Source organism: Dermacentor variabilis, chromosome 2 (assembly GCF_050947875.1).
Source record: "Dermacentor variabilis isolate Ectoservices chromosome 2, ASM5094787v1, whole genome shotgun sequence".
In the NCBI taxonomy this organism is placed as follows: Eukaryota; Metazoa; Arthropoda; class Arachnida; order Ixodida; family Ixodidae; genus Dermacentor; species Dermacentor variabilis.
In genome coordinates this window covers 76,737,314-76,761,992 of record NC_134569.1, presented here as the reverse complement: position 1 = coordinate 76,761,992, position 24,679 = coordinate 76,737,314, and the positions used below count along the sequence as shown (strand labels likewise).

General features: G+C 49.0%; 4 protein-coding genes across 4 annotated transcripts in view; 2 read left to right on the top strand and 2 right to left on the bottom strand.

Annotated features, from left to right (window-relative positions):
* Positions 1-32: 32 nt before the first annotated feature.
* LOC142572132 (large ribosomal subunit protein mL63) lies at positions 33-2,804 on the bottom strand. Its single transcript, XM_075681021.1, has 3 exons — positions 2,560-2,804; positions 1,145-1,256; positions 33-237 (listed from the first exon to the last, which is right to left on the bottom strand). The coding sequence occupies exons 1-3, from the start codon at positions 2,658-2,660 to the stop codon at positions 88-90; spliced, it is 363 nt and encodes a 120-aa protein (XP_075537136.1). The 5' UTR covers positions 2,661-2,804; the 3' UTR covers positions 33-87.
* Positions 2,805-3,220: 416 nt separating this feature from the next.
* LOC142572130 (cytochrome P450 307a1-like) lies at positions 3,221-12,889 on the top strand. Its single transcript, XM_075681019.1, has 7 exons — positions 3,221-3,676; positions 4,031-4,233; positions 4,320-4,660; positions 6,500-6,792; positions 9,206-9,384; positions 10,388-10,487; positions 11,056-12,889. The coding sequence occupies exons 1-7, from the start codon at positions 3,525-3,527 to the stop codon at positions 11,312-11,314; spliced, it is 1,527 nt and encodes a 508-aa protein (XP_075537134.1). The 5' UTR covers positions 3,221-3,524; the 3' UTR covers positions 11,315-12,889.
* A 1,582-nt stretch (positions 12,890-14,471) lies between these two features.
* Positions 14,472-23,625, bottom strand: Sec61beta (Sec61 translocon subunit beta). Its single transcript, XM_075681018.1, has 4 exons — positions 23,495-23,625; positions 22,784-22,881; positions 15,261-15,359; positions 14,472-14,694 (listed from the first exon to the last, which is right to left on the bottom strand). Exons 1-4 carry the CDS (start codon positions 23,495-23,497, stop codon positions 14,607-14,609), a joined length of 288 nt encoding a protein of 95 aa, XP_075537133.1. The 5' UTR covers positions 23,498-23,625; the 3' UTR covers positions 14,472-14,606.
* A 327-nt stretch (positions 23,626-23,952) lies between these two features.
* Fs(2)Ket (Importin subunit beta Fs(2)Ket) overlaps positions 23,953-24,679 on the top strand; it is an 82,965-nt gene continuing 82,238 nt past the window's right edge. The window contains exon 1 of the mRNA XM_075681017.1: positions 23,953-24,156. Coding sequence (XP_075537132.1) covers positions 24,108-24,156 — 49 coding nt within the window. The 5' untranslated portion in view covers positions 23,953-24,107. The remainder of the gene's footprint in view (positions 24,157-24,679) is intronic.

The window sequence follows — 24,679 nt, the reverse complement described above, 5'->3', positions numbered from 1 at the left end:
TTCAAGCAAAACCTTTGAGACAACTTAAAAGCACCGCTTCAGCAAACCTTTATTGAAATGGAAACACATTGTTGCTATTATACACAACTACTCTTCCCACTGCCTGCCAACATTTAAGTGTGACAATAGATCTGCAGCAAACAGGCTCTTGAGGGGTTTCCGTGGCTTTACTGGGGCAAGGTCATACCTCCGAAGCCTGCGCCTGATGAATTCTTTTGGCATGTGCTTTTCTTCCGCCTATTAAAGATAAAAATAAAAGAAACCTTAAAGATGTCACAGAACCAGGAAGCAAACAGATAACATTCAAAAATTTATATATCTGTTCGAGACATAATTAGCCTGACGTTGGAACATACTGGCATAGCAGACTGCAACCTTGAAATAGGATCATTCACTTAATCACAGCTCCTTTTGAAAGGGCTGTGGTTGAACAACATTTAAAACCTCACTTAGGCTGTTCAAACTTCGCACATCTACTTTTCCTAGGGCAGAACTTAATTCTATAGGAGCAAATATAAAATTGTGGCATAGGAATAAGACCATAATCAGCATCCTATATACAGGAAAGTTGACATATCACAGCATAGGACATTATAAAACGACCCTTATTCAGCAGCCACAACTTTTGCTGGTTTATGTATCTCATGTCTGAAAGTGAAACAATGTAAAAAATAGTCAGGTGTTTTATGTACTACAACCACAATTTACTAGAATTTCACTATGAGGCATGGCCATACTGGGGCATTCTTGATTAATTTCGACAACCTAGGGTTCTTTAAGTTGCACCTAAATCTAAGTGCATGAGTGTTTTTGCATTTCGGCCTATCGAATGTGGCTGCTGCAGCTGGGACTTAACCCGCAAAAGATAATTATTCTCAAGCCATATCAAGAACTGCAAGCAACCATAATATAACTAAGCAGCTTAAGACCAAACATGTCTTACGTGTGTGAACACCAGAAGGCATCTGTTACACAGACACATTCTGCACCGCAACCACATAATGCAGAGACCAAGAAAATCTTAGAAAAAATTCCTGTTATTACCTCAAGTAGGCATAAATGTGACTAAATGCACAAAACATTAATTCGTTACACAGGTGAGCAGGTAAGCTAAAACGAAGGTAGACACAGTAAGGTCACTTACAGTGGTTAGGAAGGGCCTGCTCAGATACATCATTGCCTCCTCTTCAATTGCCAACTTCTTCCAGAGGTCAATTTTGATTTTTGGCGTGACAGGAGGGACAACTCTGTGTTTCCTAAAAAGAGAAATGATACACAATCCAAGGATGGATTGTTATCCAGGCACGCTTTCACACAAGCAATCATCACGAAATACTAAGTGCCTGTCTAGAACTCGAAGCACGTTAAGCAAACTCTAAATAGCAGTTTACTATAGAAGAAAACCGTGGTCGACAATAATTGGCGCCGAAAACATGAGCAATATTGATTTCTTATGTAACTGTAGTGTCGGAAATGTAGATTAAAAATCACTGCAATGCGTTCACTTGGCGCTAATGCATCACCTGGAGATATATCTTGCTCCCTAAGATTAGAAAAAAATTACAGGCCTGTATTTTTTCTTTCCTTGCCTCTTGCAAATGCATTTCCATTGGAAAAATCCCCAATCAAATCAACCTTTTATCTTGATTAACTCAAATCGAAGCAAAGATTTGTCTATTTGAGTTTAGGTTTCCTACCACAAAATTTTTGTCAAAAGCTACTGCAGCAGTTGCACGTAAATTACAAACGCACTGCTCACTAAGTACAAATCAAAGATGCAGTGACGCATGTGCAAGCTCATTTCATTTACTACATCCATTTTATCTTTATTTGCAGCGAGTTCTATACGCACTGACCATTTTACAGTTGTCAGTGCGAACAAAATTGTCCGACTGCTTATAAATATATACTATCCATGTAGCTTCTTTTGCTTCCGTTTTTGGTAACCATCTCAAACGTATGCAAATGCACTTTTGCAAGCTAGTGCAGTGACGGGGAACACAGCACAGACGAAACTTAGTGTCAACTAAACACCCATAATTTTAATGCAGCGGGCGACCCCTGAAAGATTTTTACAAACTTCAAGTGCAGTGCCCGTGAACGACTCGCACGCTAACAAGTCCGTGTTCCCATTATATGAAGTTCGCGGTCCTCCCTTTGTGCTGGAGGTTGTCGACCGGAGGTCAGCTGCCTTTTAAAAAACCGTAAGTATGTGCCCCGACGACTCCAGATAGCGATCGTCGGGTGAAGCCGACCGAAACAAACGCAGGAATGTCGGACGCTCTATGGCTAATTCAGATAGCCTAGTTTGGAGATTATATTGCTAGTGTGCAATATTTTGTTACCTGGGCGAAAGATACTAAACCCGAACATAAATGGTCAAGGTAAATGTCATCATCAATTTAACAAAACTTACTACTGATCTAGTTGGTTCATGACTTTAAACAATATACGACAACGACATATACGCGCCCGTATATATCGTTTGTGTCTCACTTGGTCCTCGTCTGCTTAGCGCTGTAACCATTGTTTCTAACTCATTACCAAGTTCTTACTTACCCTATATCTATCTTCCCTGGAATATGTTTCACGAAATGGAACCGAGGACCACCAAATCCCCTCCTTTTGAAAACGCCAAGAAGCACATCTGTGAGTCTCATCCTTGCAGTTCGTAAAAGACAAACACGCTAGTATTAATAAAACGCACGGCGATATATATTTTGCGCCAACTTGCGGCTCACCACCGTGCACCGTGCCCGTTGCGACTTCACATGGTCGCCGCCATGTTGAAAATGATGCGATAGCGATCGTTTCACTAGTTTTTACTGGAGGCCTAGTATGGCCGTAGTTCTTGCACGGAATGGAAGTTCAGTCCATAGGGTCCACACAGTGGTCCATCCGACCGCAGCTAGAGCAGCATCACAGTTACAGAAACTCATCCTCAAAGCAACAGGACTAAAACATAAAATACAATTAGCAAGCTACATTTCTTTTTCTGTAGCTCACGCTGGTTCACTATGTCAGGAGGGGGCAAGGCGAAAAGAGAAAAATGTATAAATAAATATCATCCCCACGCAAATCACGTTCCTTTTCAAAGCTTCGCAGCCGCACAACTTATCTCCTCCATCGCACAAAACAAAAGGGGAGGCATAGAGGGTCGAGGCTAGAGTTGCGCCGAGACGAACGCCGCCTTTCATCTTGCGGCTGTTCTTTTTTTTTGGTTCTTCGCTGAAATCTTGCGCAGTTCGATAAGCACGCTAATGGGTATCGGCTGTGGACCGTGCTCATTGCTCAGTGCCGGGTATTCCAACAGTCTGTTTTCGCCGCCAAGTAGAACTCGAAAGATGACTGCCGACTAACGAGAAAGAAATACACGCACTCGTTTGCATTCGGATGAGATAACAGACAAGAGCTCTGATTGGTTGCCACGCTTGACACGTGGTCGTTTGCGCAACAGCGAGAGAGTGCAAAGTCATGGTAGGCTCGAATCTTCGCAAACAATTCGCAGAAGAGTGAAAGGTACCATGGCGGAAGAGCACTTTATTGCGGGCGCTCTTGTTGCGCTTGCTGCCGTGCTTGTGTTCCTGCAGCAGTTTTGTCGAAAGTCGAGCTTGAAGAGGTTGCCGCCTGGGCCATTAAGCTTGCCTGTTATTGGTTCCTCCTATATTCTTAGAAGGTGAGTTGCGAGCGGCGCTATGTTTTACAAAGTTTGATCTAATAATGCTCTGTGTTTGACAAAACCTCTAGTACGCCCGTTCAATTTTTTGAACAACAACGCGCGAGCGCCGACCAAACGACGTGTCAGTGGCCTTGCAGCGGTGAGGGGCACTCCTGAAGCGAACAGTGCAGCAGTACACATTCGAACTAGAGTTCGCCTTGCACGACCGCACGTAAAGTTGCCAATCCCGCCGTCCCTGGCCACCAACGCTGCTGGCCACTACAAGGCCGCGGACACGCCTTACCGTCGACGCTTGCGTGCTATTGTTAAAAAAATTGCAAGGGTGTGCTACATTGTCCCCTGCTTTTCCAGGTACCCGAACGCATGGGATGCGTTTAGCGACCTCCGCCGCCGCTACGGGGACGTTTATTCAATCAATCTCGGCTCAAGACGATGCCTTGTGGTCAGCACTGTTGACGCTCTTCGTGAAATCTTGGTCTCAAAGGGGACGGACTTCGCTGACAGGCCGGACTCGCTTCGTTACCACGCGATATTCAAGGACAACCGGAACCTATGTACGGTAAATTCTTTATGCCCTGTCCTCAGCAGCCTTACTTTTTATTCGGTCCTCATGGTGCATTTTCTTTTTTCGTCTGGCCAGCTATAGCGTTATGCGACTGGTCTTCGAAGCAACGAACGAGACGTGAGCTTTGCTACCCAGTCATGCATCCGAAGCAAGGGTCCGCAGAACAGTCCCGACTGAGTACGTCTATCGAGACTGAACTGCTCTACCTGAGTGGCGAGCTTTCCCGGACCAGTGGCAGAGCCGTCAAGCCACGGCAAGCGCTCCTAGTCACCACTGCAAACATATTTTACAAGTTCTTCTGTACGGAGCGTTTCAGTCCTGATGACTCGAAATTCTTGCGCATAGTGGACCTTTACAATGAAGTATTTCATCAACTCTTCCAGGGATTCGCCATCGACTTCATGCCTTGGTTAAAGGTACGTGTGCTGGCCTAAACGTTTCTCGAAAAGGAAAAAAGAAAAGGGGCCACGCCTTCGTGCTTTGCACATAGCCATAGTGGCAGCAGCTATATTTTTCTGAGTGGCGCGCAAATGAGTGCTTGGTTTTTTGTTCGGCGTTGTCTTTCAGTTATTTTGATTGCTTCTTTCGTTCGATTGCTAGGCCTTTCTTCCGTTGCTTTGTCTTTTGCCACATGCGGTTGCAGTCCTCGGAATCGACCTTTGATACCGCGCACTACAAGGCGCATGTCGGTCTCAGTGTGCAGCGGCTCCTTTTCTTTTTTGACAAACAAGCAGGTCGCTTATGGAATACAGCTCGATCTCTCCTTTCAGCTCATTTTTTCTTTAGTTAGCTTCGGTTGAGTCTCTCGTCTTGGCCGAGACTTACCGATGCGATACGGTGCCGGCGTGGTCATCTGCCGCCCACTCCGTATTTCTAGGCAGTTGGTGACGAATCCCTTGCAGTTTAATTCGAAGCGGCCTTAGACCTGCCGCATTATATAGCTACGTCGTTATGCTGCTCACCACGAGGTCGTGAGTTAATTACCGGTTGCCAAAGCCGCATCCATAATAGCCTAATGTGCAATGTGATTTGTCCTGTGATTGCTGCTCGCGCTACGAAAATCAACAGCTGCGCATGAGGAATGGAGTTATTTTCTACAGAAGCTTTGTTAAAAAAATGGTAAAGTTAGAAAAACAGGTTCTAGTGGCAGATCAGTCACTTTTTGGCCATTCAACACTGCCGACAGCTTCTTAAAAAGCTTGCTCCCTTTGGGGCTCATCTTGTCCCCCAATAATCATGTCTTGCTCGCATTTCCTTTCTTTATCCCGGTACTTCCCATTCACGAACGGCTTGCGCACAGCATTCTCGACAGGAAAGTAGCGAGCGCTGAGTCTTCAAGAAAGGAAACGCAAGCAAGACAGATGACGATTATTGCGCTATTAAAAAAAATTACACCCTTTGGGGTGTATATTTGCCACACAATAATCGTGTCTTGCCCGCATTTCCTTTCTTGAAAACGCTGCGCTCGTTACTTTCCTGTCAAGAATGCTCTCATGCTGATCACGCGCATGCCGTTCGTTGCTTCGAAGTACCGGGCTGGCAGCGTTAAAAGAAATGCGGGCAAGGCGGATGACGATAATTGTTGTGTGGCAAATATACACCCCAAAGGGAGCAACCGTTTTAAGGCTGTACTCTAAAAGGAGTTTACAGGCTTTCGGGTGTATCTGGCACAAATCTCTTGCGTGCGCTGCGCTCCCGGTATTTCCAGTTCATGAGCCGCATGCGTGTTATCGGCGCGACACAGCAGTCTTCACGGCAAAGTATCGAGCGGCAGAGCTTTCAAGAAGCAACGCAAGCAAAACATAATTATTGTTAACTATTAAAAAAAGCTCGCACCCTTTGGGGCTTATCTTGTCCCATAACGATAATCATCTGCCTTGCTTGCGTTTCCTTTCTTGAAAACTCGGCGCTCGCTACTTTACTGACGAGATTAATGCTGTGTCAAGCTGATAACGCGCAATCCGTTCGTGAGGACGTACCGGGCTCGCAGCGTTAACGGAAATGTGGGCAAGACAGGACAATTATTGTTGTGCGTCAAAATACAATCCAAAGGGCGTAAGCTTCTTTAACAGCGTTGTGGGACAAATATATGCTTTAAAGGGTGTGTACTGGTTTTAGTGTCTGCAGGAAGTTGCAGTTTTGCACAGTGCATGCTTACGCGGACATTGCTTTGTACGGCTTCAGCGCCGCATTAGTATTTCGACGTGTACCTGCAGATGTAAAACAGTTCACTGTGTCGTTTTCATCACGCTTAGGTGGTCCAGGGCAAACAACTATGTATTCTCAAGGAGAAGTCTATGGAAATATACCGCTTCACCCTGGCCATCATGGACAGACGGGAAAAGGCCATGGCCAGCAGTGGAAGCGATGCAGGACTGGATGAGGCCCGCGACCTCATGGATGTGTTGCTGCTCTCGCTCAAAGATCCAAGCACCAAAGGCCAGTTGGACAAGGTCGACGTCGCCGTCGTAATCGAGGACCTCATCGGGGGCCACTCTGTCGTCGCCAACCTTTGGGTTTGGTGCCTCTACATTCTGAGCACCTACCCGTAAGCAACAGGAGCCCGTTTGTCTGCAGTCTCATGTATATGATTGTGCATACACAATCACTATACAAGCAATTTTAAAGCAGCACTAAACAAACCAGGCAAAAATAACCTTGCCATCCGCCTTTATGGCACATGAAGCTATACAACTGCAACCCATGCGGACTTTGTCTACAAGCTGCTTAGCTGAAAAACTCGCCCCGATCTCTATAGCCAAACCCGTGTGGACATCGCTCCTTTGTAGTTTCATTCTCCATTCAGGCCGGTGGTAACTTCCTTTCTCATAGATGTACAATCGCGATCAAAAATACACGGCTCGGGTGCAGGAGCGACTGCGGGTCTCCCTTGTTTTTTCTTTTTTTTTTCTACAGGAATGTGGAAGCGCTATAGAAATGAACTCGTAGATCCGCTCAATTATATAACAGCTATCTAGCCCAAGTAAAGGCGCTTTTCTTTATTATTTTTTGCGTGTCCAGGGGCTTAAGTCTAACCCGACTAGGCGTTTCCAGTCTGGCGTCACAATTGAACTTAGTGCGGGAATTTCATTGCGGCATCGCCGTCAGTCTTTCGCTCTCGCATTTAACCGTCACGCGAAGCCAGCAAGTCTCGGTAACCAAGTAAAATATTTGGCCCCTCCGGAACGGCAATTGGTTACTACGTAAGATTGAGGTTCCTGCATGGCCTGGTAGCTGTTGGCCGCGCTATACTAGGAGCACCTCGCGTTTTTGCATATGACGCGATGTTCTGCGACGCCCAGACTGCGCATGCACGGTGGCACAGCTGCGCAGCGCGAACGGCCTTTCGCAGACGCGCATTGGAATCGCGTTTCTTGTTGCGTTGCCTTTGTCCGTTATCAGCGTCCCCTACCGCAAGGGTGAGTGTTCGCATCACACAGCAGTTGCCGCTCGAATGGCCGCTCGAGGCACTTCGTGTGCATTCGCGGGCTTCTTTAGGCTTGGAAAAACTTTTCCGTAGAACTTACTGAGCAAAAGCTGTATTGGGAGTTTCTCGTGTTGCTCTACAATTTTCTCATTCACACTTTTCGTATTATATTTCAGTTGATAATTAAAACTAACTATGTAATGAGGCGGAATGCAAAAATCTGAGTATCTCTTAAGCGACGGCAAACATTACCTTGGTTCTTCGCGCGTGATAGTTGGGACACCCTGCATATGTCTATAGACAGCCAGAAGTAGCCAGGGCGCGTATGGAGAAGATTTCGTACAACTTTAACAGATAAATTTGTGCACCATAAAAACTTCACGTACGTGAATCATTCGTAGTTCTAAAGCACCGTGGACACTGTTTTCACTGTTATGCACATCGTCTGTAGTTTACAGCGTTTGTGAGCGTGTAGATAACCGCAGTTGTGCGACGGCGTACGTGTTCACGTTGATACGGTGTGCCTGGTCTTCCTGAATCAACCTCAGTAGCGCTCGTCGCTGCTAGTTTTACACGACGCAGGCTTTGTGCAGAAACAATCTACACTATACTCTCACTGCCCTTGCCGGAAAGAGTGTAGGCCTCGTGCAGGGGTACCGTACCCGTTCAGCACGAGCAAGGATTTTCGTGCTCAACTGGCGCGTTAAGTATACAGGGTCGACGGTCTACGTTAGGTGCAAAATCTTTTTTTTTCCATTTTGCGGAATCTTCGATTCTACTTCACCGTAAATGTGTTTTGTTTCCGCATGCACGTGTTCGTGTACCGCAGTGCGCAATTTCATTTCTTGCAAAATAAGTGGAAAGCAATGTTTCCTATAACAATTTGGCGCGGATATCTATAGTGGCTCTATGGTTCCGATTTCTGTCAAACATACGCGACTTCACCGGTGCAGGGCTTCAATTGCGCAAGGGCAACATATGCCCAGAAGTGAACTCGTAACCTCATTAGAGAACATTTCTAAGAGAGCTAATAGCGCAATTGCTATTTGCCTGTTGAAGTAATATCCACCCCAAGCGGAATCGCGTTGTCGCAGGCGATATTTTTTTTGGGTGCATCTATAGACGGAAAGAGATCGCGAAAAACGTGATATTAGACATTATTTATTTCATCATAAATTTGTACATCAACATAAGCAAACAACTGTTGGGCCCATGGCCAAGGGTAGTGTGGGCCCATGTGGTATACATGCGTATGTGCTACGGCGATCAGGACAGTGAACAAATGCTTATTGATTATACATAATTGTTCAGGATGAGAAACAGGAAAGAGTTTCTATAATACATTTTGATACGCACCGCTTTCTTGGGGAGTTCAATGAAACAATCTTTCATTTCCTGCACCAAACAGTTTAGTGTTACTCTCGGGGTACCAGTCCTCAGAAAAGGCATTGGTACGAGTATATAGCTCTACGAGTATATAGCTCTACCATCAAGCGAGCGATCTCGACACGGCTATTTGTATGCCCGTCCGCAGGGAGGTGCAACGCAAGATCAGGGAAGAAACGAGGGCGATAAGCTCCTCTGAAGAGCGACGACCCTGCCTTTTGGACCGGAGCCATTTGTGCTACACGGAGGCCACGCTCTACGAGGTCATCAGGGTCGTAAACTCGCCCATCATTCCCCATGTCTGCACCAACGATACCACGGTCCAGGGTAAGCACCATGTATCATCGACGGATACAAGTGAATTATATGTCCAGCTAGTCAATATTTCAGTCCTTCATTGGTGTGCGCTTCTGTCACATAATTGTCATTTCGCTCTTGTGGGTTTAAGTTTCAAAAATCCTGTACCTACTGTAATTGAGCACATGTCGGCGCTGCTTGCCAAGCTATACGCTCGCTTTAACTGCATGTGTCTAGTACTTTCCGGCTCGGAGCGTTGTGCGCGTAGGTGTTTTAAAGCGTTCCCGACAACAATATGCTGGACGCATAAACACGCCGAAGAGATTCATGCAATTTCTTAGCGCTACACCTCACAGATCGTAGTTCCGGGGCATGCATTATACACTCCAAAAAAGTTTACACCCTTTGGGGTGTCTATCTGCCTTGTTTGAGTTTCCTTTCTTGAAAACGCAGCGCCCGCTACTTTCCTGTCGGCCACGGAGGTTTCCTTCCTCCATGCTGTCGGCAATGCTGATAACGCGCATGCCGTTCGTTACTGGGAACTACCGGGCTCAGATGTCCTCTATTGATGTGTGGCAAGATACGACTCAGGGGTGTAAACTTTTCTTAATACAAAGATTATACACCTATTAGGGTGTATTATTCCACAAATATTTGACCATTTTCTCTCGCGTGGCCGCGGTGTTTTGTCATGAACGTTACACGTAGCGTGAATGGATCGACAGGCAAGTGTTCGTCGCGCTGCGTTACAGGAAGGACCTATAACAATTACCGTTGCAAAAAACTACTAAAGTGCTGGGGTAGCTAGCTGCATCTCCACCGCGGTCTTCGCGGTATCCTATATTCAGAACATACTTAAGTTCGAGTACTACGGTACACGATATTTCCACCGTGCGCTGTAACTGCGATACCACGTGCACAAAATTAAGCGATTGTCTAACCGCGCCAAGCAAGCATGCTTTCTGTGTTTGTAGTCGGCATGCGAAGAGGCTATGCCGATTTCAGCAGCGTCCGTGATTTCACTGTTCCGCAGGTTTTCACGTGAGCAGGGGCACCGTCGTAATGTTCAACACGAACGACATCAACTACTGCTCGGACCTCTGGGAGAAGCCCTGGGATTTCAACCCTGAAAGGTAATGTTCCCACGCCTACTGAAAACCTCTTTTCGTACGATCGTTGCCTCTCGCTTGCATGTGCTTTATAGGTCTGTTCGATTCAGCTAAGTTTCTCTGCACCTACTCACGGTGCACTGCACCTGTGCATTCGATTCCCCGAGGTGCAGCGGCGCACCCTGCACCCCCGTGCTCGGTTGAACGGGGTATGCAAGGCAAGGTGCCGCCGCGGTGCAGTGCACCCCTAAACTTTGCAGCGAGTGGGTGCAGCCCGGAACTGGCAACCCCATTCACCTTTTTCGTTTGTTCTGCCGCGCACCCTTTTCTCAGTCGAACAAACTTTTTTTTTCTCATCTTTCTCTCCGCCACAAACCTTGTGCTCGTCGCAAGTAGCCCCGTATATCTCAGTGTATGCACAAGCGTTCACATGTCCAAACTGAATTCACTCGTTGTCTCAATGGCAAACTACTGGCGCACACGTAACACCGTTCAACTCATTTATATGCTTTCATGCTTCGAAACCTTATGTGCCTGTAATAAGCACGTATCACTCGCACAGCCCGGTCATTCAACCGTCTTGCTTGCGCAGGTTTCTCGGCGGGAACGGATGCGTCCTCAAGCCCAGCCACTTCTTCCCCTTCGGCACCGGCAAGCGCTCCTGCATGGGCGACGGGCTCGTGCGCGCCACGCTGGTGCTCGGCATGGCGGCGCTGCTCGGACGCTTCGAGCTCTCTTTGGCCCCAGGCCAGGAGCCCGCGCGCTTCGCAGATTTCCGCAGCAAGGTCATCTTCGACCGCGATCCTGAAATCGTCTTCACGGAGGTCGCTGCACGCACGCAGTGCCCGTAGCTCCGCTTGGTTGAGCACACGCCCATCCTACTGTCTTACCGCCGCCATATTCCGCTCATCGTCGTTCGCGCGTCACTGACGCTTCAACAGGTTCGTCCAGGTCTGTCCGTGTGCCCATTACGCGAAGCGCATAGCTTTTCCGCTTTCACAGCATTTGTTGGGCTTCTGAGTACATCTCTGGGGAGACCGGCTATTTCGGAATGTCAACTGACACAGGTCAGCGATTCATTCGGGTCACGAGAAATCCACGACGCCTACCTTCCGATGTCAGTCCGCACGTCAGTTTCTGCAGACCTTCGGAACTTGCGTACCGGTCCCCCGCTGCATACGGCCAAAGCGCGGCACTTGGCGGTGTGCGCCACAAGCGCTCCGTGCCAGTGCGACACGGCAACATCCTGGACTGCCGCTGGTGCTAACTCCATCAGTATACGCTTTTTTTTTGCAGCTGGAGTCAACTGTCGGTGCAGCGGCTCGGGCAGGAGGGAAGCTCGGGGCTTGGTCCATGCTTGGTCCAAGCGCGCAAAGGCATGTCGACACTGCTCGTGTGCGGCCGCGTGACGTCGGCGGCGCGATTGCGCGCAACCGAAACCCGCGCCTCAGCTCAGCTTCGCGCTCCCGTGCCACCCGCGGGCGTCGCTGCCCCGGCGGGCTCCCTTTTACACTAAATCACGTTCATAATAAATAGACCGTCCACCTCTTATTCGGCGCGTCACGTAATCTTGCTGCGACAACTCGCCACCACACTGGGGGTCACGCTTTCAAAGTTTACCGCCCTTCAGCTCACCGTTGTCACGCTGGCCAGCCGTAACTCTCGTTGCACTGTCATCAGCATCGACTGGATTCCTCCAGCGCCCGCAGACGCATTTGATTCTTCCTGGTCAAGCGGCAACCACTCGTCTCTTTAGAGGTGCCAGTCACTAACTGTTCGACCCAACACTTCGAGCCGCCCGAGCGGCGTCCTGGTTGGACAAGTCTAGGGTGTTCCAGTCGCGTATAAAAGCACTCTTTAGATTCATTTGCGGACCAAAATTGTGGTGCATTGTGCGACACATCGTGCGTGTCTGCTCGGTGAGACTTCGCACTCGCCGCGTCCCCGTTCACCGTCACGTCCATGAGCCATGCGCGCCTCGCTACACATCCTGACCCGACGACTGGAGCGCGGGCGTCCAGCCGCCGCAGCCAGAGGTGCCCGCGTGTGGTGCGGTGAGCGCGTAGCTGCTGCTGGGGTTGGGAACGTGCGCGCGTTCACTCACGCGTGCGCCAAACCGCGGCCGAAACCTTCGAGCGTGCGTTTGCCATTGCGACTCAACGGTCCGAGCTCTGGGCGTTCCTCCTGTCCTGAACCTTTGGATGCGCGTGCATGGACGCCATGTCGGCGACTCGCGCCCTCGACCTCCAGGATTGTCGCAACTTGCCATACCAATAATAGTTTTAATTTCGCTAATTTTAACGCCACTTTCTGCAGTTGAACTATTGTATCTAATAATGCACACTGGATGCTTTATGCAATGCTTTGGTACACTGCTGTATTGCTCACAACTTGAAACGTTGAAATAAAGCTGTGCTCAGACATTCCTTGTGGATAGTGTTACTAGCATTTAAGAGCAGCTGTTTGATGTTTTTCTCAAATACTGCGCCTCTGGTCAAACAATGCTGGGCAACATCTAGACTTGCCTGCTGTGGAGTGTAGTGGCTATGGCCTTGCACTGCTAAGCCCGAGGGCATTGGATCATATTCCGATCACTGCTGCGGCTACCATGCATTGGCTGCACTTCAAAGAACCTCAGGTAGTCAAAATAAATCTGGAGTCTCCCACTAAGGCATGCCTCTTCCTTCCCCCGCCAATCAATATACCTATGCCTGTGCAGTGCCAGTGTATCACATGTGACAAACTTGCAAATTCCTTCCTAGCTGTTGCTGTCCTTTAGCTCTGGAGGACCAAGAAAGGGTGATTATTGGAGAGAATCTGCCAGCACATAACTTGAACAATCATGCAGCAGCTTTGGCACATGAACCTGAGAATTTCTTTCGCTTCTAGACTTTGTTTGGCATGCGACATCTTCCATTCCAAAGGACTGTTGAAGTTGAGGCAGCACAGTCTGCATCTCTCACCCCCACTGGGCTTAGCTGCTCCTGTGTGCCCCTGCTGGCCTCGGTGGCCGCTTCCTTGTTGTGCAGGGTGTTGGTGGCATGTGGCACTAGCACCACAGGTTGCTGCTGCTTGCAGGCTCGGGCACCACGTACCACACTACCCACAGCACAAAACTTGGACTGCTAGGCAGCATTCAATTGGACATTAATACTTTCGCATTCACAGTTAAGTGTCCTCAGATTTTAAATTCTTTGGCTGTTCCTTCGGCACAAGAATTCATGTTGCAGATGACTCTTGAATTCCACATCCAAACTTGTCATTATGTCAGTGGTATGTCAGATTTTAAGAGTTTTGCATTTTGGTTATGGCATGTAAGGAGGTGACTGAAACTTGCTAGGTTGAGTATTTTGGTCTTGTAATGTATTCATGAATAAACAACTAGACGAGATTGCCAATATTTGTGATGTCACTAAGCTGGTGCATGAACTTCAAAAGGCAATTGCCACAACTCTTTTGCTCTTGCACATTTCTCTGGCTTAAAGGGACCTGAAAGAAAAATATATAGGGCTGGGTTAAAAAATCGCGCTTCTGTAATAATGAATTTGGAGCGAGAACAGATGAAGGTTGAGTGGCTGCTTTGTAAGTAGAGGTGGCAACGTGGAAATTGTCATGGCCTCTTATAGCACATGCGGTTGAAATAAAGGAGTGGCAGCAGGACGTTTGGTGGCAGTGTTTTACACAGCTATGTTGGTGCCCAGAAAACGATAGATAAGCTGCCAAATGAACTGAATGTTTTCCTTAGTGTTGCTGTAACGAGGCTTTCCTCCCATTGAAACTATGTCTAGTAACAATTTTCACATACAGCTTAAATCAATAGTACTAATTTTGAGTGCCCCTTCAAGCAGGCATGTGAATACCAGCACTGCAGCAACAGCAAAAACCATGAATATGCACTGCAGGTGCTACAGAGTACTAGGAACACTCAGCTGCCAGAATTGCCAGAATGCTGCCCATTGACAGCATCAGAAAGGCTAGCTTAAGCAAAATCGGACAACACAACTGCAGTGAAGTTTTCACACATGTATTGAATCAAATGTACATAGTCTTTGCTTGGAGATGAAGGAGCAGCAGTCGAGACAGTGGTCCCAAGAGGGCAGCAGAGGTGCGACATTGCAGGTGTGTGCGCTGCAGCCAGCTTGTTCAAGATCTTGTGTACTTTCCCCAGATGTGAAGCATGAACACAGAGGCAATGAACAGCAAGCTCATCACCAGTACTGGCACAGGACCCCTGCAGAACAGAGGCACAGGTCTTGAGCACAGACTCTACATAACACATACCTTTTGTTGTGAAAAAAGGGAATACTGTTGGTCACTAATTAGTATTTGAAACCTAGATGATTTCTTTCACTACTTGCAACTTCACCTGTCGCTTCAGTTTTGTACACTGGGACATATCCCTGTATGACTGCATGGCCTGCACTTCCACTGAAGACCAGCAAACTAAAATTGAAATGCTAGCTGCATGCACACAAAGAGAACACTGCTTGCATACACTTCACCTCAGCATTTTTTCTTTAAGACTTTCTGGACATCAGCTTTAACATAAAAACATGTACCAAGTATATAATCTAGCTGTCAAAACAAAGGTTTGCCCAAGGTCCAATGTATTAAGTGCATGTAAAGTAGGCAGAGATGTAGAAGGGCATTTGAGTTCCAAGGCTTCAACTGAGACGAATCTTAAAAATTCAGTATAGAAGAGGACTAGTATTAATAAGTTTTCTTGCAGACTGCTTTCTAAAAGACTCGTCTTGAAGTTTAAGCTTTTAGATACTCAGTTATGGAGAATGCACTTACACTTTAATTCCTGGAGAGTCGTCTGTGTAGAACTTCCACATTCCACCACCAGCTGCCCCTGGAGTACGTGTCCTGCCACTGCTCGCTGAGGTAGTTTTCCTGTAAAAAGTTACTGGCCAATGAAACATCAAAGCAATATTTTTTTCATAAGCTGAACGTTTTTCACACAAACCAGTGTTCCCAGCATGCCATCAAGAGGCACCTACTATGTGACAAAATGCAACAGACCAACAGAAGGAAACTAAAAACTTTCCATGCTTTGCCGTTGCAACAAGAGGCATAAGTGAAGGTTCTACTATCCCATGATTTTGTTTAAGCCGTCAGCTGGCATAGTGCTAATAGTATTCTCCACGGGATTACTTATACAAGATGATGTGTTGATGGCAGCAGTGACAACGGCTAGGTCGGCTTGGCTAAGTTGTTTGCACATTTTTTTTCCTTTTTTTTACTGCCTGGTGTGTTGACTGTCGGGCGTCAACTGACCATGAGCTATGATTACTGTCAATGAGTATTAATTGTTATTTGGGGCCGTGAGCTAAGAAAATTCCAAAGGCACTGCACGTCAGAGCCTAGCCCTCGTCATCCCGCACAGGTTATTTGGATCCGACTGCTGGTACGATCTGTTGGGAACACGGCGCTGACGCCCGTGGTTGTACCTGGGTCGCAAGCCCCAAGGGTAGCGTTGGCCTGGCGGCCTGGGGTACAACTGCAAGCATCCGAAGGTCCCGGCAAAGCATGAGTCGACTGGTAACAACGAAACAACTTGTTTATTTTAACATCGCAAAGAGTTGGCGGTCAGGTTTGACCGAAGTAGAGAGACGGGAGAGCACTTCACTCAACGGAAGAAATCGGAGCCCTCCCTCTGGCGTCCGGGGGCAGCTGTTTTTACACTCTCGCAGTTGAGGGCAAGAAGGAACCCCTCAAAAGACGAGCACGTGAATGTACAATGGGCTAATGGTGACGCACACTGTCGTAGCGATGCCGTAGCACCATGTCGTGGCGCTGCGCACGATCTCGTAGCACCTGGTCGTGGCGCTGCGCAGCACACTGTCGTGGCGCTGCCGGTCGGACACAATGACTGTAACGAGAAGATGGTCCCTGCTTTGGCATCGCCTGTTTCGGGCACAATGACTGGAACGAGATCCCTGCTTTGGCATCGCCTGTTTCGGGCCCAATAACTGGAAGGAGATCCCTGCTTTGGCCTCGCCTGTTTCGGGCACAATGACTGGAACGAAATCCCTAGGCGGTCGCATCGCCGCAGACGCGCCTGGAAACACCTGGCGATGAGTGTTGCGGTGACGACGATCGGGCCAAAATGTCCGCCGCCCCGCCGCCGTCGCGCCGGCAAAACCACGTGTCGCAGGCGAAACGCAACAGACCGCCCCGCCGGGGAAAGGAGATCCCGATGGACAGGGGACTGCATCCGCTGTCCGGAGGGATGTCGCTCGATGATGCTCATAACCGAAGTCGGGCGTCCCTTGACGTTTCTTGAGCGCAGCGCACAGAGAAGGCCTCGTTCTCTCGTTCAGGTTCGCACGGGACACTGCAAAGTGACTTCGGGAGAGTTCACATTTTTGTTCTCGTTCCCGGCAAGCGTTAGAACTACGCTGAAAACTCAACCGCTCAGTCAGCAAGCACGGCACAACCCTCACTAAGCCCTGCCAGGCTCTTTCCCCTTTTTATACCACTGCCTAGTTCCTTACAGTAGTCTAGCATCACTCAGAACGCGTCCACAAATTGAAAAATTGCACTAGAAAGCATATCATCACTTTGAAACACTAAACAAAAGCAATATGTTAAAAAAAATCCTGCCTCAGGAAGAAAAACATCAGTAACAAACAATTTTGAGGCTGATTCCTACGTTAGGGGCTTCGACTTAAGCCATCGGCGTTACCGTTGAGACTCCCCTTTTTGTAACGCACCTCAAAGGAATATTGTTGTAAAGCGAGGCTCCAGCGCAGGAGGCGGCCATTTTTGGGAGAGATGGTCTGCAGCCATTGGAGAGGGCAGTGATCCGTCTCAATGATAAACCTCGAGCCGGCTAGATAGCATGACAATTTCTGAACGGCCCACACGAGACATGCACACTCTTTCTCGGTGGCGCTATACGCCTGCTCACGACTGGTCAGCTTACGACTAGCATACAGGACGGGGTGTTCTACTTCTCCATTTTCCCGTTGGCACAGTACAACGCCCATGCCTCGCTCACTAGCATCGCACTGAACAATGAACCCTTTTGTATAGTCTGGCGATCGTAGCACAGGCTGGCTTGTTAGGGCACTCTTTAGGGCGCTAAAAGCTCTTTCCTTTGTCTCGTCCCAGACGACTGTTTGAGGCTCTGTCTTTCTTAGAGCATCCGTCAGGGGAGCCGCGATATCAGAGTACCTAGGGATGTACCTCTGATAGTAGCCGGCGACACCTAAGAACGACCGAATATCGGTCTTTGTGCGCGGTTGCGGAAAGTCTCGCACAGCGGCCACTTTTATTTCAGAGGGGCGGCGACGACCCTGACCAATCACGTGACCGAGGTAGACAACCTCGGCCTGTGCTAACTGGCACTTAGGAGCCTTTACTGTCAAGCCTGCTTCGCGCAGGCGGGTTAGCACTGCCCGCAAGTGTGTCATATGCTCAGACCAGGATGCGGAGAATATCGCTACGTCGTCTAGATACGGTAAAGCGAATTCTTGCTGTCCCCGCAACACTTTATCCATGAGACTTGAAAAACAGTATGGCGCGTTCTTCAAACCAAAACTCAACACTTTAGGACGGAATGTTCCCATTGGTGAAATGAACGCCGCATACCTACTAGCCTCTTCTGTAAGTGGAACCTGCCAATAACCCCTGACAAGATCTAGGGTGGAAATAAACTGAGCGCTACTAACTTTCTCAAGGCGCTCCTCGATGTTAGGGATCGGATAAATTTGATCCTTAGTGATGGAATTAAGCCTGCGGTAGTCGACGCAAGGACGAGGTTCCTTGCCCGGTACCTCAACTAAAATCAAAGGGGAGGTATAATCACTCTCACCTGCCTCAATAACACCGAGCTGTAGCATTTTCTTTACCTCAGCCTCCATAATATCGCTCTGGCGGGGTGACACCCGATACGCCTTGGATCGTACTGGCTCTGTGGAGGTAAGTTCTATATCATGAGTAAGTACAGAAGTCCTACCAGGCCTCTCAGAGAACAGACCTTGAAACTCTTGTAATAGCTGGTGTAGTTCGGTTTTCTGCTCAGGCGACAGCGGTGCTTTACTGATAAGGTCACTAATGACTTGACCGGTGTCTTCCCTGTTCGTCACTGAGCCTAGTCCCGGAAGCTCGACCGGAAGCTCTTCAGGAACGTTTACCATCATGCACACCACTGCTTCCCTTTGTCTATAAGGTTTGAGCAGATTACAGTGGTAAACTTGCTGTGCTTTCCGCTTTCCTGGCAGACTTACCACGTAGTTAACGTCCGACAGTTTCTGAACAATTCGCGCTGGGCCCTCCCACTGCACGTCTAGTTTGTTGTTTAGCGATGTGCGCAATATCATGACCTCATCGCCAACCTCAAAACGACGGGCCCTGGCTGTCCGATCATAATAAACCTTGGCCCTCTGCTGGGCCTTTGTCATTGCTTCACCTGACAACTCCTGTGCCCTTCTTAAGCGTTCGAGGAGCTTAAGCACGTACTCCACCACGACTGGGTCGTCGCCCCTACCTTCCCATGATTCTCGAAGCATGCGAAGCGGAGATCGAAGCGAGCGACCGTACACCAGTTCAGCTGGCGAAAACCCCGTAGCCGCATGCGGCGCGGTCCTTAAAGCAAACATCACCCCAGGCAGACACAGCTCCCAGTCAGTTTGATGTTCAAAACACAAGGCTCTCAACACGCGCTTCATGACGGAGTGGAGCTTCTCAACGGAATTCGACTGTGGGTGGTACACTGAGCTGTGTAGCAGCTTTACCCCACACCTTTCGAGAAAAGTTGTCGTCAAAGCGCTAGTAAACACTGTGCCCTGATCTGATTGAATTTCTGCAGGAAAACCAACTCGCGCAAATATGGACAGTAGTGCATTAACTATCTCAACTGAGCTGAGTTCTTTAAGCGGCACTGCTTCAGGGAACTTTGTCGCTGGGCAGATCACAGTCAAAATGTGTCTGTACCCCGTGGCTGTTACCGGCAGAGGTCCCACAGTATCAATAACGAGCCGTCTAAAAGGCTCCGTAATGATAGGTACCAATTTCAACGGCGCCCTCGATTTGTCCCCTGGTTTGCCCACCCGCTGACAAGTGTCACATGTCCTCACGAAATGGTCTGCGTCCCGAAAACACCCTGGCCAATAGTACTCTTGCAAGAGACGGTCCTTAGTTTTCTTAACTCCTAGGTGTCCGGACCACGAACCCCCATGTGACAAGCGCAACAGATCCTGACGATAGCATTGAGGCACGACCAGCTGATCGAACTCCACTCCTCTGCGGTCTAGATACTTCCGGTACAGGACTCCACCTCTTTCCACAAAACGCGCAGTTTTCCTGGCGATACCTTCTTTGACATTGCAGCGCACGTTTTCCAGGCTGCCATCCTTTTTTTGCTCGGCTATCAAAGCCGTCCGGCTGACTTTTAGCAACCTATCAAGTCCGTCTGACGTAGGCGCGATGAGCAAATCAGTAGATAGCTCTTCTAACTTTCCCGCGTCGGGCGTTTCCTCTCCAGTATCTGGCGCCTTTAACGTTACAGACTCTAGTTTATTCAGTTCGGGCGTGCTCTGAATATCAGCTTGCTGCGCCTCTGACCCTTTTTCGTTGTTTGATAACGTTGGCCCCGCAACTACCGCCTTTGCAGCGAGCTCCCGAACCCTCGATCTGGTTAAGGCCTGAACACTAGCTTCACCAAACAGAAGCCCCTTCTCGCGCAGGAGGTGATCGGACCTGTTTGAAAATAGGTACGGGTACTGGGTTGGCAGCATAGATGACACTGCCGCCTCCGTCTCAAGCGCTCCGAAAGGTCCTTCAATAAGCACTTTTGCTACCGGCAGACACACGCTATGAGCTTCCACGGCTTGCTTGATCCATGCGCACTCGCCCGTGAACATATGGGGTTCTACGTAAGACGGGTGAACTACATCCATCGTAGCTGCGGAATCGCGAAGCACTCGGCACTCTTTCCCGTTTACGAGGAGGTCTCGCATGTAAGGCTCAAGAAGCTTCATGTTCTCGTCAGTGCTGCCTATTGAAAAAAACACAACTTTTGGTGTTGTTTCCGGACACTGCGCCGAAAAGTGACCCGGCTTCTGGCACGTATAACAAACGCCCGCTCGCCTCATCTCGAACCGCTTTCTGCGTTCGGCTTCGGCTGCCGTCTCTTTACGTTTGGTCGGATTGCTTTCACTCGCATCCTCACTACGCGTGTCCCCCTTAAATCTCATGGGCGTGAACCTTGGCCTCTCAGACTTGGAGCTAAATTCACCCTTTTGACCGTCCTTAGCTCCGCGAGCTCGACGCGTCACAAACTCCTCGGCTAGCTCAGCGGCTCTAGCCACCGTACTCACGTCTGGCCTATCCAAGACCCAGTATCGCACGTTCTCCGGTAACCGACTATAAAACTGTTCTAGCCCGAAACACTGCAGAACTTTATCGTGGTCACCAAACGCTTTCTCTTCTTTGAGCCACTCCTGCATGTTCGACATAAGCCTATACGCAAACTCTGTATATGACTCACTTTTGCCTTTCTCATTTTCCCGAAACTTCCGACGGAACGCTTCCGCAGACAGCCGGTACTTTTTTAGCAGACTCGATTTTACTTTGTCGAAATCCTCTGCTTCCTCTCTATCCAAGCGAGCGACTACGTCGGCCGCCTCGCCGGGTAACAAAGTGAGCAAGCGCTGTGGCCACGTTTCCCGAGAGAACCCCTGCTTCTCGCACGTTCGCTCAAAGTTAACCAGGAACAAACCAATGTCCTCTCCAAGCTTAAACGGCCGCATCAGGTCAGTCATTTTGAACAATACGCGTTCTCCTGCACCGTGTGCCTGACTTCCATTACGAGCGCGTTCCATCTCTACCTCGAGACGCTTCATTTCCAAAGCGTGTTCGCGCTCTTCTTTTTCTTTCTGCTCTTTAAGTTCGCGCTCCTGTCTTTTTGACCTCTCCTCAATAGTCTCAAGGCATTCCGACAGCTCGTCATCCTCAGCCTCTAACTCAAGAATAGCCGTTATCAGTTCCGGTTTTCTTAGTTTGTCTGAGACATCCAGACCCAACTCTCTTGCAAGCTCCAACAATTTCGGTTTGCGCAACGACTTCAAATCCATGGCTGCTCTGAATGCTGCTTTCTCTACTGCTTATTATTGTCTTGCCGCAACACCCGGCAGCAACGACAACCACAATTACCAGCTCTGTTTCTAACACTAACAAAAGCCTGGCAAAGCTCAGAAGAAGAAAGTCCCGCACTCACCAAACCTCGCAGGCAGGAATTCCGCGCAGTCGTTCCGCTGCAGGCAACCAGTCGTCACACAGGGCTCGTTGCACTGCTCCCGGATCGTCGTTGAGCTGCTCAGCATACCGTCAACTGCATCTCTTTGCTGCTGGCCTCCGTTGTCGCGATCTCGCCGCTGGCAGACCGTTGTTTGAAGTCGTAGGCGATCTCACCGCTGGCAACCAGATATTTGGATCCGACTGCTGGTACGATCTGTTGGGAACACGGCGCTGACGCCCGTGGTTGTACCTGGGTCGCAAGCCCCAAGGGTAGCGTTGGCCTGGCGGCCTGGGGTACAACTGCAAGCATCCGAAGGTCCCGGCAAAGCATGAGTCGACTGGTAACAACGAAACAACTTGTTTATTTTAACATCGCAAAGAGTTGGCGGTCAGGTTTGACCGAAGTAGAGAGACGGGAGAGCACTTCACTCAACGGAAGAAATCGGAGCCCTCCCTCTGGCGTCCGGGGGCAGCTGTTTTTATACTCTCGCAGTTGAGGGCAAGAAGGAACCCCTCAAAAGACGAGCACGTGAATGTACAATGGGCTAATGGTGACGCACACTGTCGTAGCGATGCCGTAGCACCATGTCGTGGCGCTGCGCACGATCTCGTAGCACCTGGTCGTGGCGCTGCGCAGCACACTGTCGTGGCGCTGCCGGTCGGACACAATGACTGTAACGAGAAGATGGTCCCTGCTTTGGCATCGCCTGTTTCGGGCACAATGACTGGAACGAGATCCCTGCTTTGGCATCGCCTGTTTCGGGCCCAATAACTGGAAGGAGATCCCTGCTTTGGCCTCGCCTGTTTCGGGCACAATGACTGGAACGAAATCCCTAGGCGGTCGCATCGCCGCAGACGCGCCTGGAAACACCTGGCGATGAGTGTTGCGGTGACGACGATCGGGCCAAAATGTCCGCCGCCCCGCCGCCGTCGCGCCGGCAAAACCACGTGTCGCAGGCGAAACGCAACAAGGTGAAGGCCTGCTGCGCTCACAAACAGACAGCCGCTCAGAGTTTGTGCGGAGGACGAAGGTGTAAATGTTGCGAGCTCTCCGAGATCGTGGTGACACCAACCTCTGCTTGACGGTGGAACCTCCCGAGGACCGCGGCGCTGCCACCGTCTTCGGTGACCTGCCCCCAGCCCCAACGTTCGTTGAACTTGGCGATGCCGGCTGCGAGAGAAGACAGTGATTGAAACAAATACAAGCAAGACAAGAGTGATGAGGGCATTACTTTCAACTTATGGATATTTAAGCTAGACCAACAATAGTCGCGGCATGAAACACCCTTCGAGCGACGGGCACTTGGTAATCAAGCAGCTAACATGGAAAGTTTCCTCTTATTTCTTCTCTCGCTGAAACAGCTTTTGAGAGCAAGCAGCGCTTAAAAGTGCCGTTGCAGGATAGACTGTTACCAGAGCGTTATACATGACCCATCAACAGCTGCCCGGAAAGGAAACCGAAAAACGACGCTAAACTAAAAACGCACATGTCTTGAACTTGCACCGGACAAGCGGCCTGAATTCAACGACAACAATCCATTCCCGTTTGGTCCGGTTGTACCAATTCACAGCAATAAACTTTGTTTATTACGCTTCCGTCATGACAACTCCAAAACTCGCGAATTCACGTTGTTAAAGTAACGCTAAAAGAAAAAAAAAAGAATGCATGGTTTCTAGTTCAACAGAACGTTCCCTGAACAGTCTTCTGCATTAATCTCGGACGAGTTACACTAGATTTTCTTAATGAGGGTAATGAAAATCCGTGTAGCTACGGAGCAACTTACCATAGCTGCAGCCGCAATGTAAGCTCTGCAACAGAAGAGAACAGCCAGCCAACGTCACTTCTAGAGCGAACACGTCGTTGCTCCCCGACGCTGTAAGGCCTGTTCTTGGCGGCGATCACGTTTATATTGACGTGTGGCGGGACATACTAAATATTTAAGTTTTTTAATGGGCATGTTTATCGAATAAAAAAACATATTAACAATTAAGTAAATAGTGCAGAGTGATATAGTACTGTATATATTTTATAAAGTAAATAAAAACAAGTTCGAAAAATATCACGTGTGTGGTTGCTCAGTAAAATGTATGGCACACTACCACGTTAAGCATAGCTTGAAAATCGAATTTTACAGACAAGATATTATAAAGAAACTTTACGCTTGTTCCATGGAACATTATTAGCATCAGCAGAAAGCCGTGTTTCGTACACGGAGGATTGCCAGCAGCACCAATCAGCAGTGGCCTTCGAACATAAGCGCTCTTTCAGCGTGCGCGCTACCCTTGTGCGCACATCCATGTGCTTCGCGCTCGCCGGTAATGAAAGTTTTCACCACAGAAAAGATTGTTTATTAAGACGTGTAGCTTTTCCCCATCTACCGCCGCTTGACGGCTTGGATGACAACGATGGACCTGACCACCATTCTAGAGAAAACAGTCTCACCAGGTAACGTTTCAAAGGCATGGCGACAGCTCCGGGCCAGCCATTCATGGTTTTGCAAATCCTCCTCAAGCTAAGCCTTACCGCCTAACTGTCTGATAGCATTTGAATTATTCTACCTCTTAACAAGTTAATGGGTTGTCAAGTAATCACCAGTGAGCGCGCTTTAGTTTCGCTGGCTGCATAAACCTATGAAGCGCCCGGACGCAATTGCGAGCGATGGAAAACAAGCGAACGAACGAAGGCGCACATTCGAGAGTGTCCGGCCAGTTTGCCGATAATCGGCACATAAAGGCCGCACCGCGTGTGCGCGCGTAGGTCTTGGGAGCATTTGGTTCAGTGTGCGGTGTGCTTCAACTTGCGTGGCCAAGCCACGCGGGGTTTCGGGGCGTCGTTCGAGAAGGGGCTGCCGAGGACAAAAATTGTTATCGTAACCGCGCGCGCGCCCGGCGCCGGTGCCACCCGAACATTCCTCAGTCATCGAACCCACTGCGTCACCGCTGTCCTGCGCGATATTTCAAATGCAGCC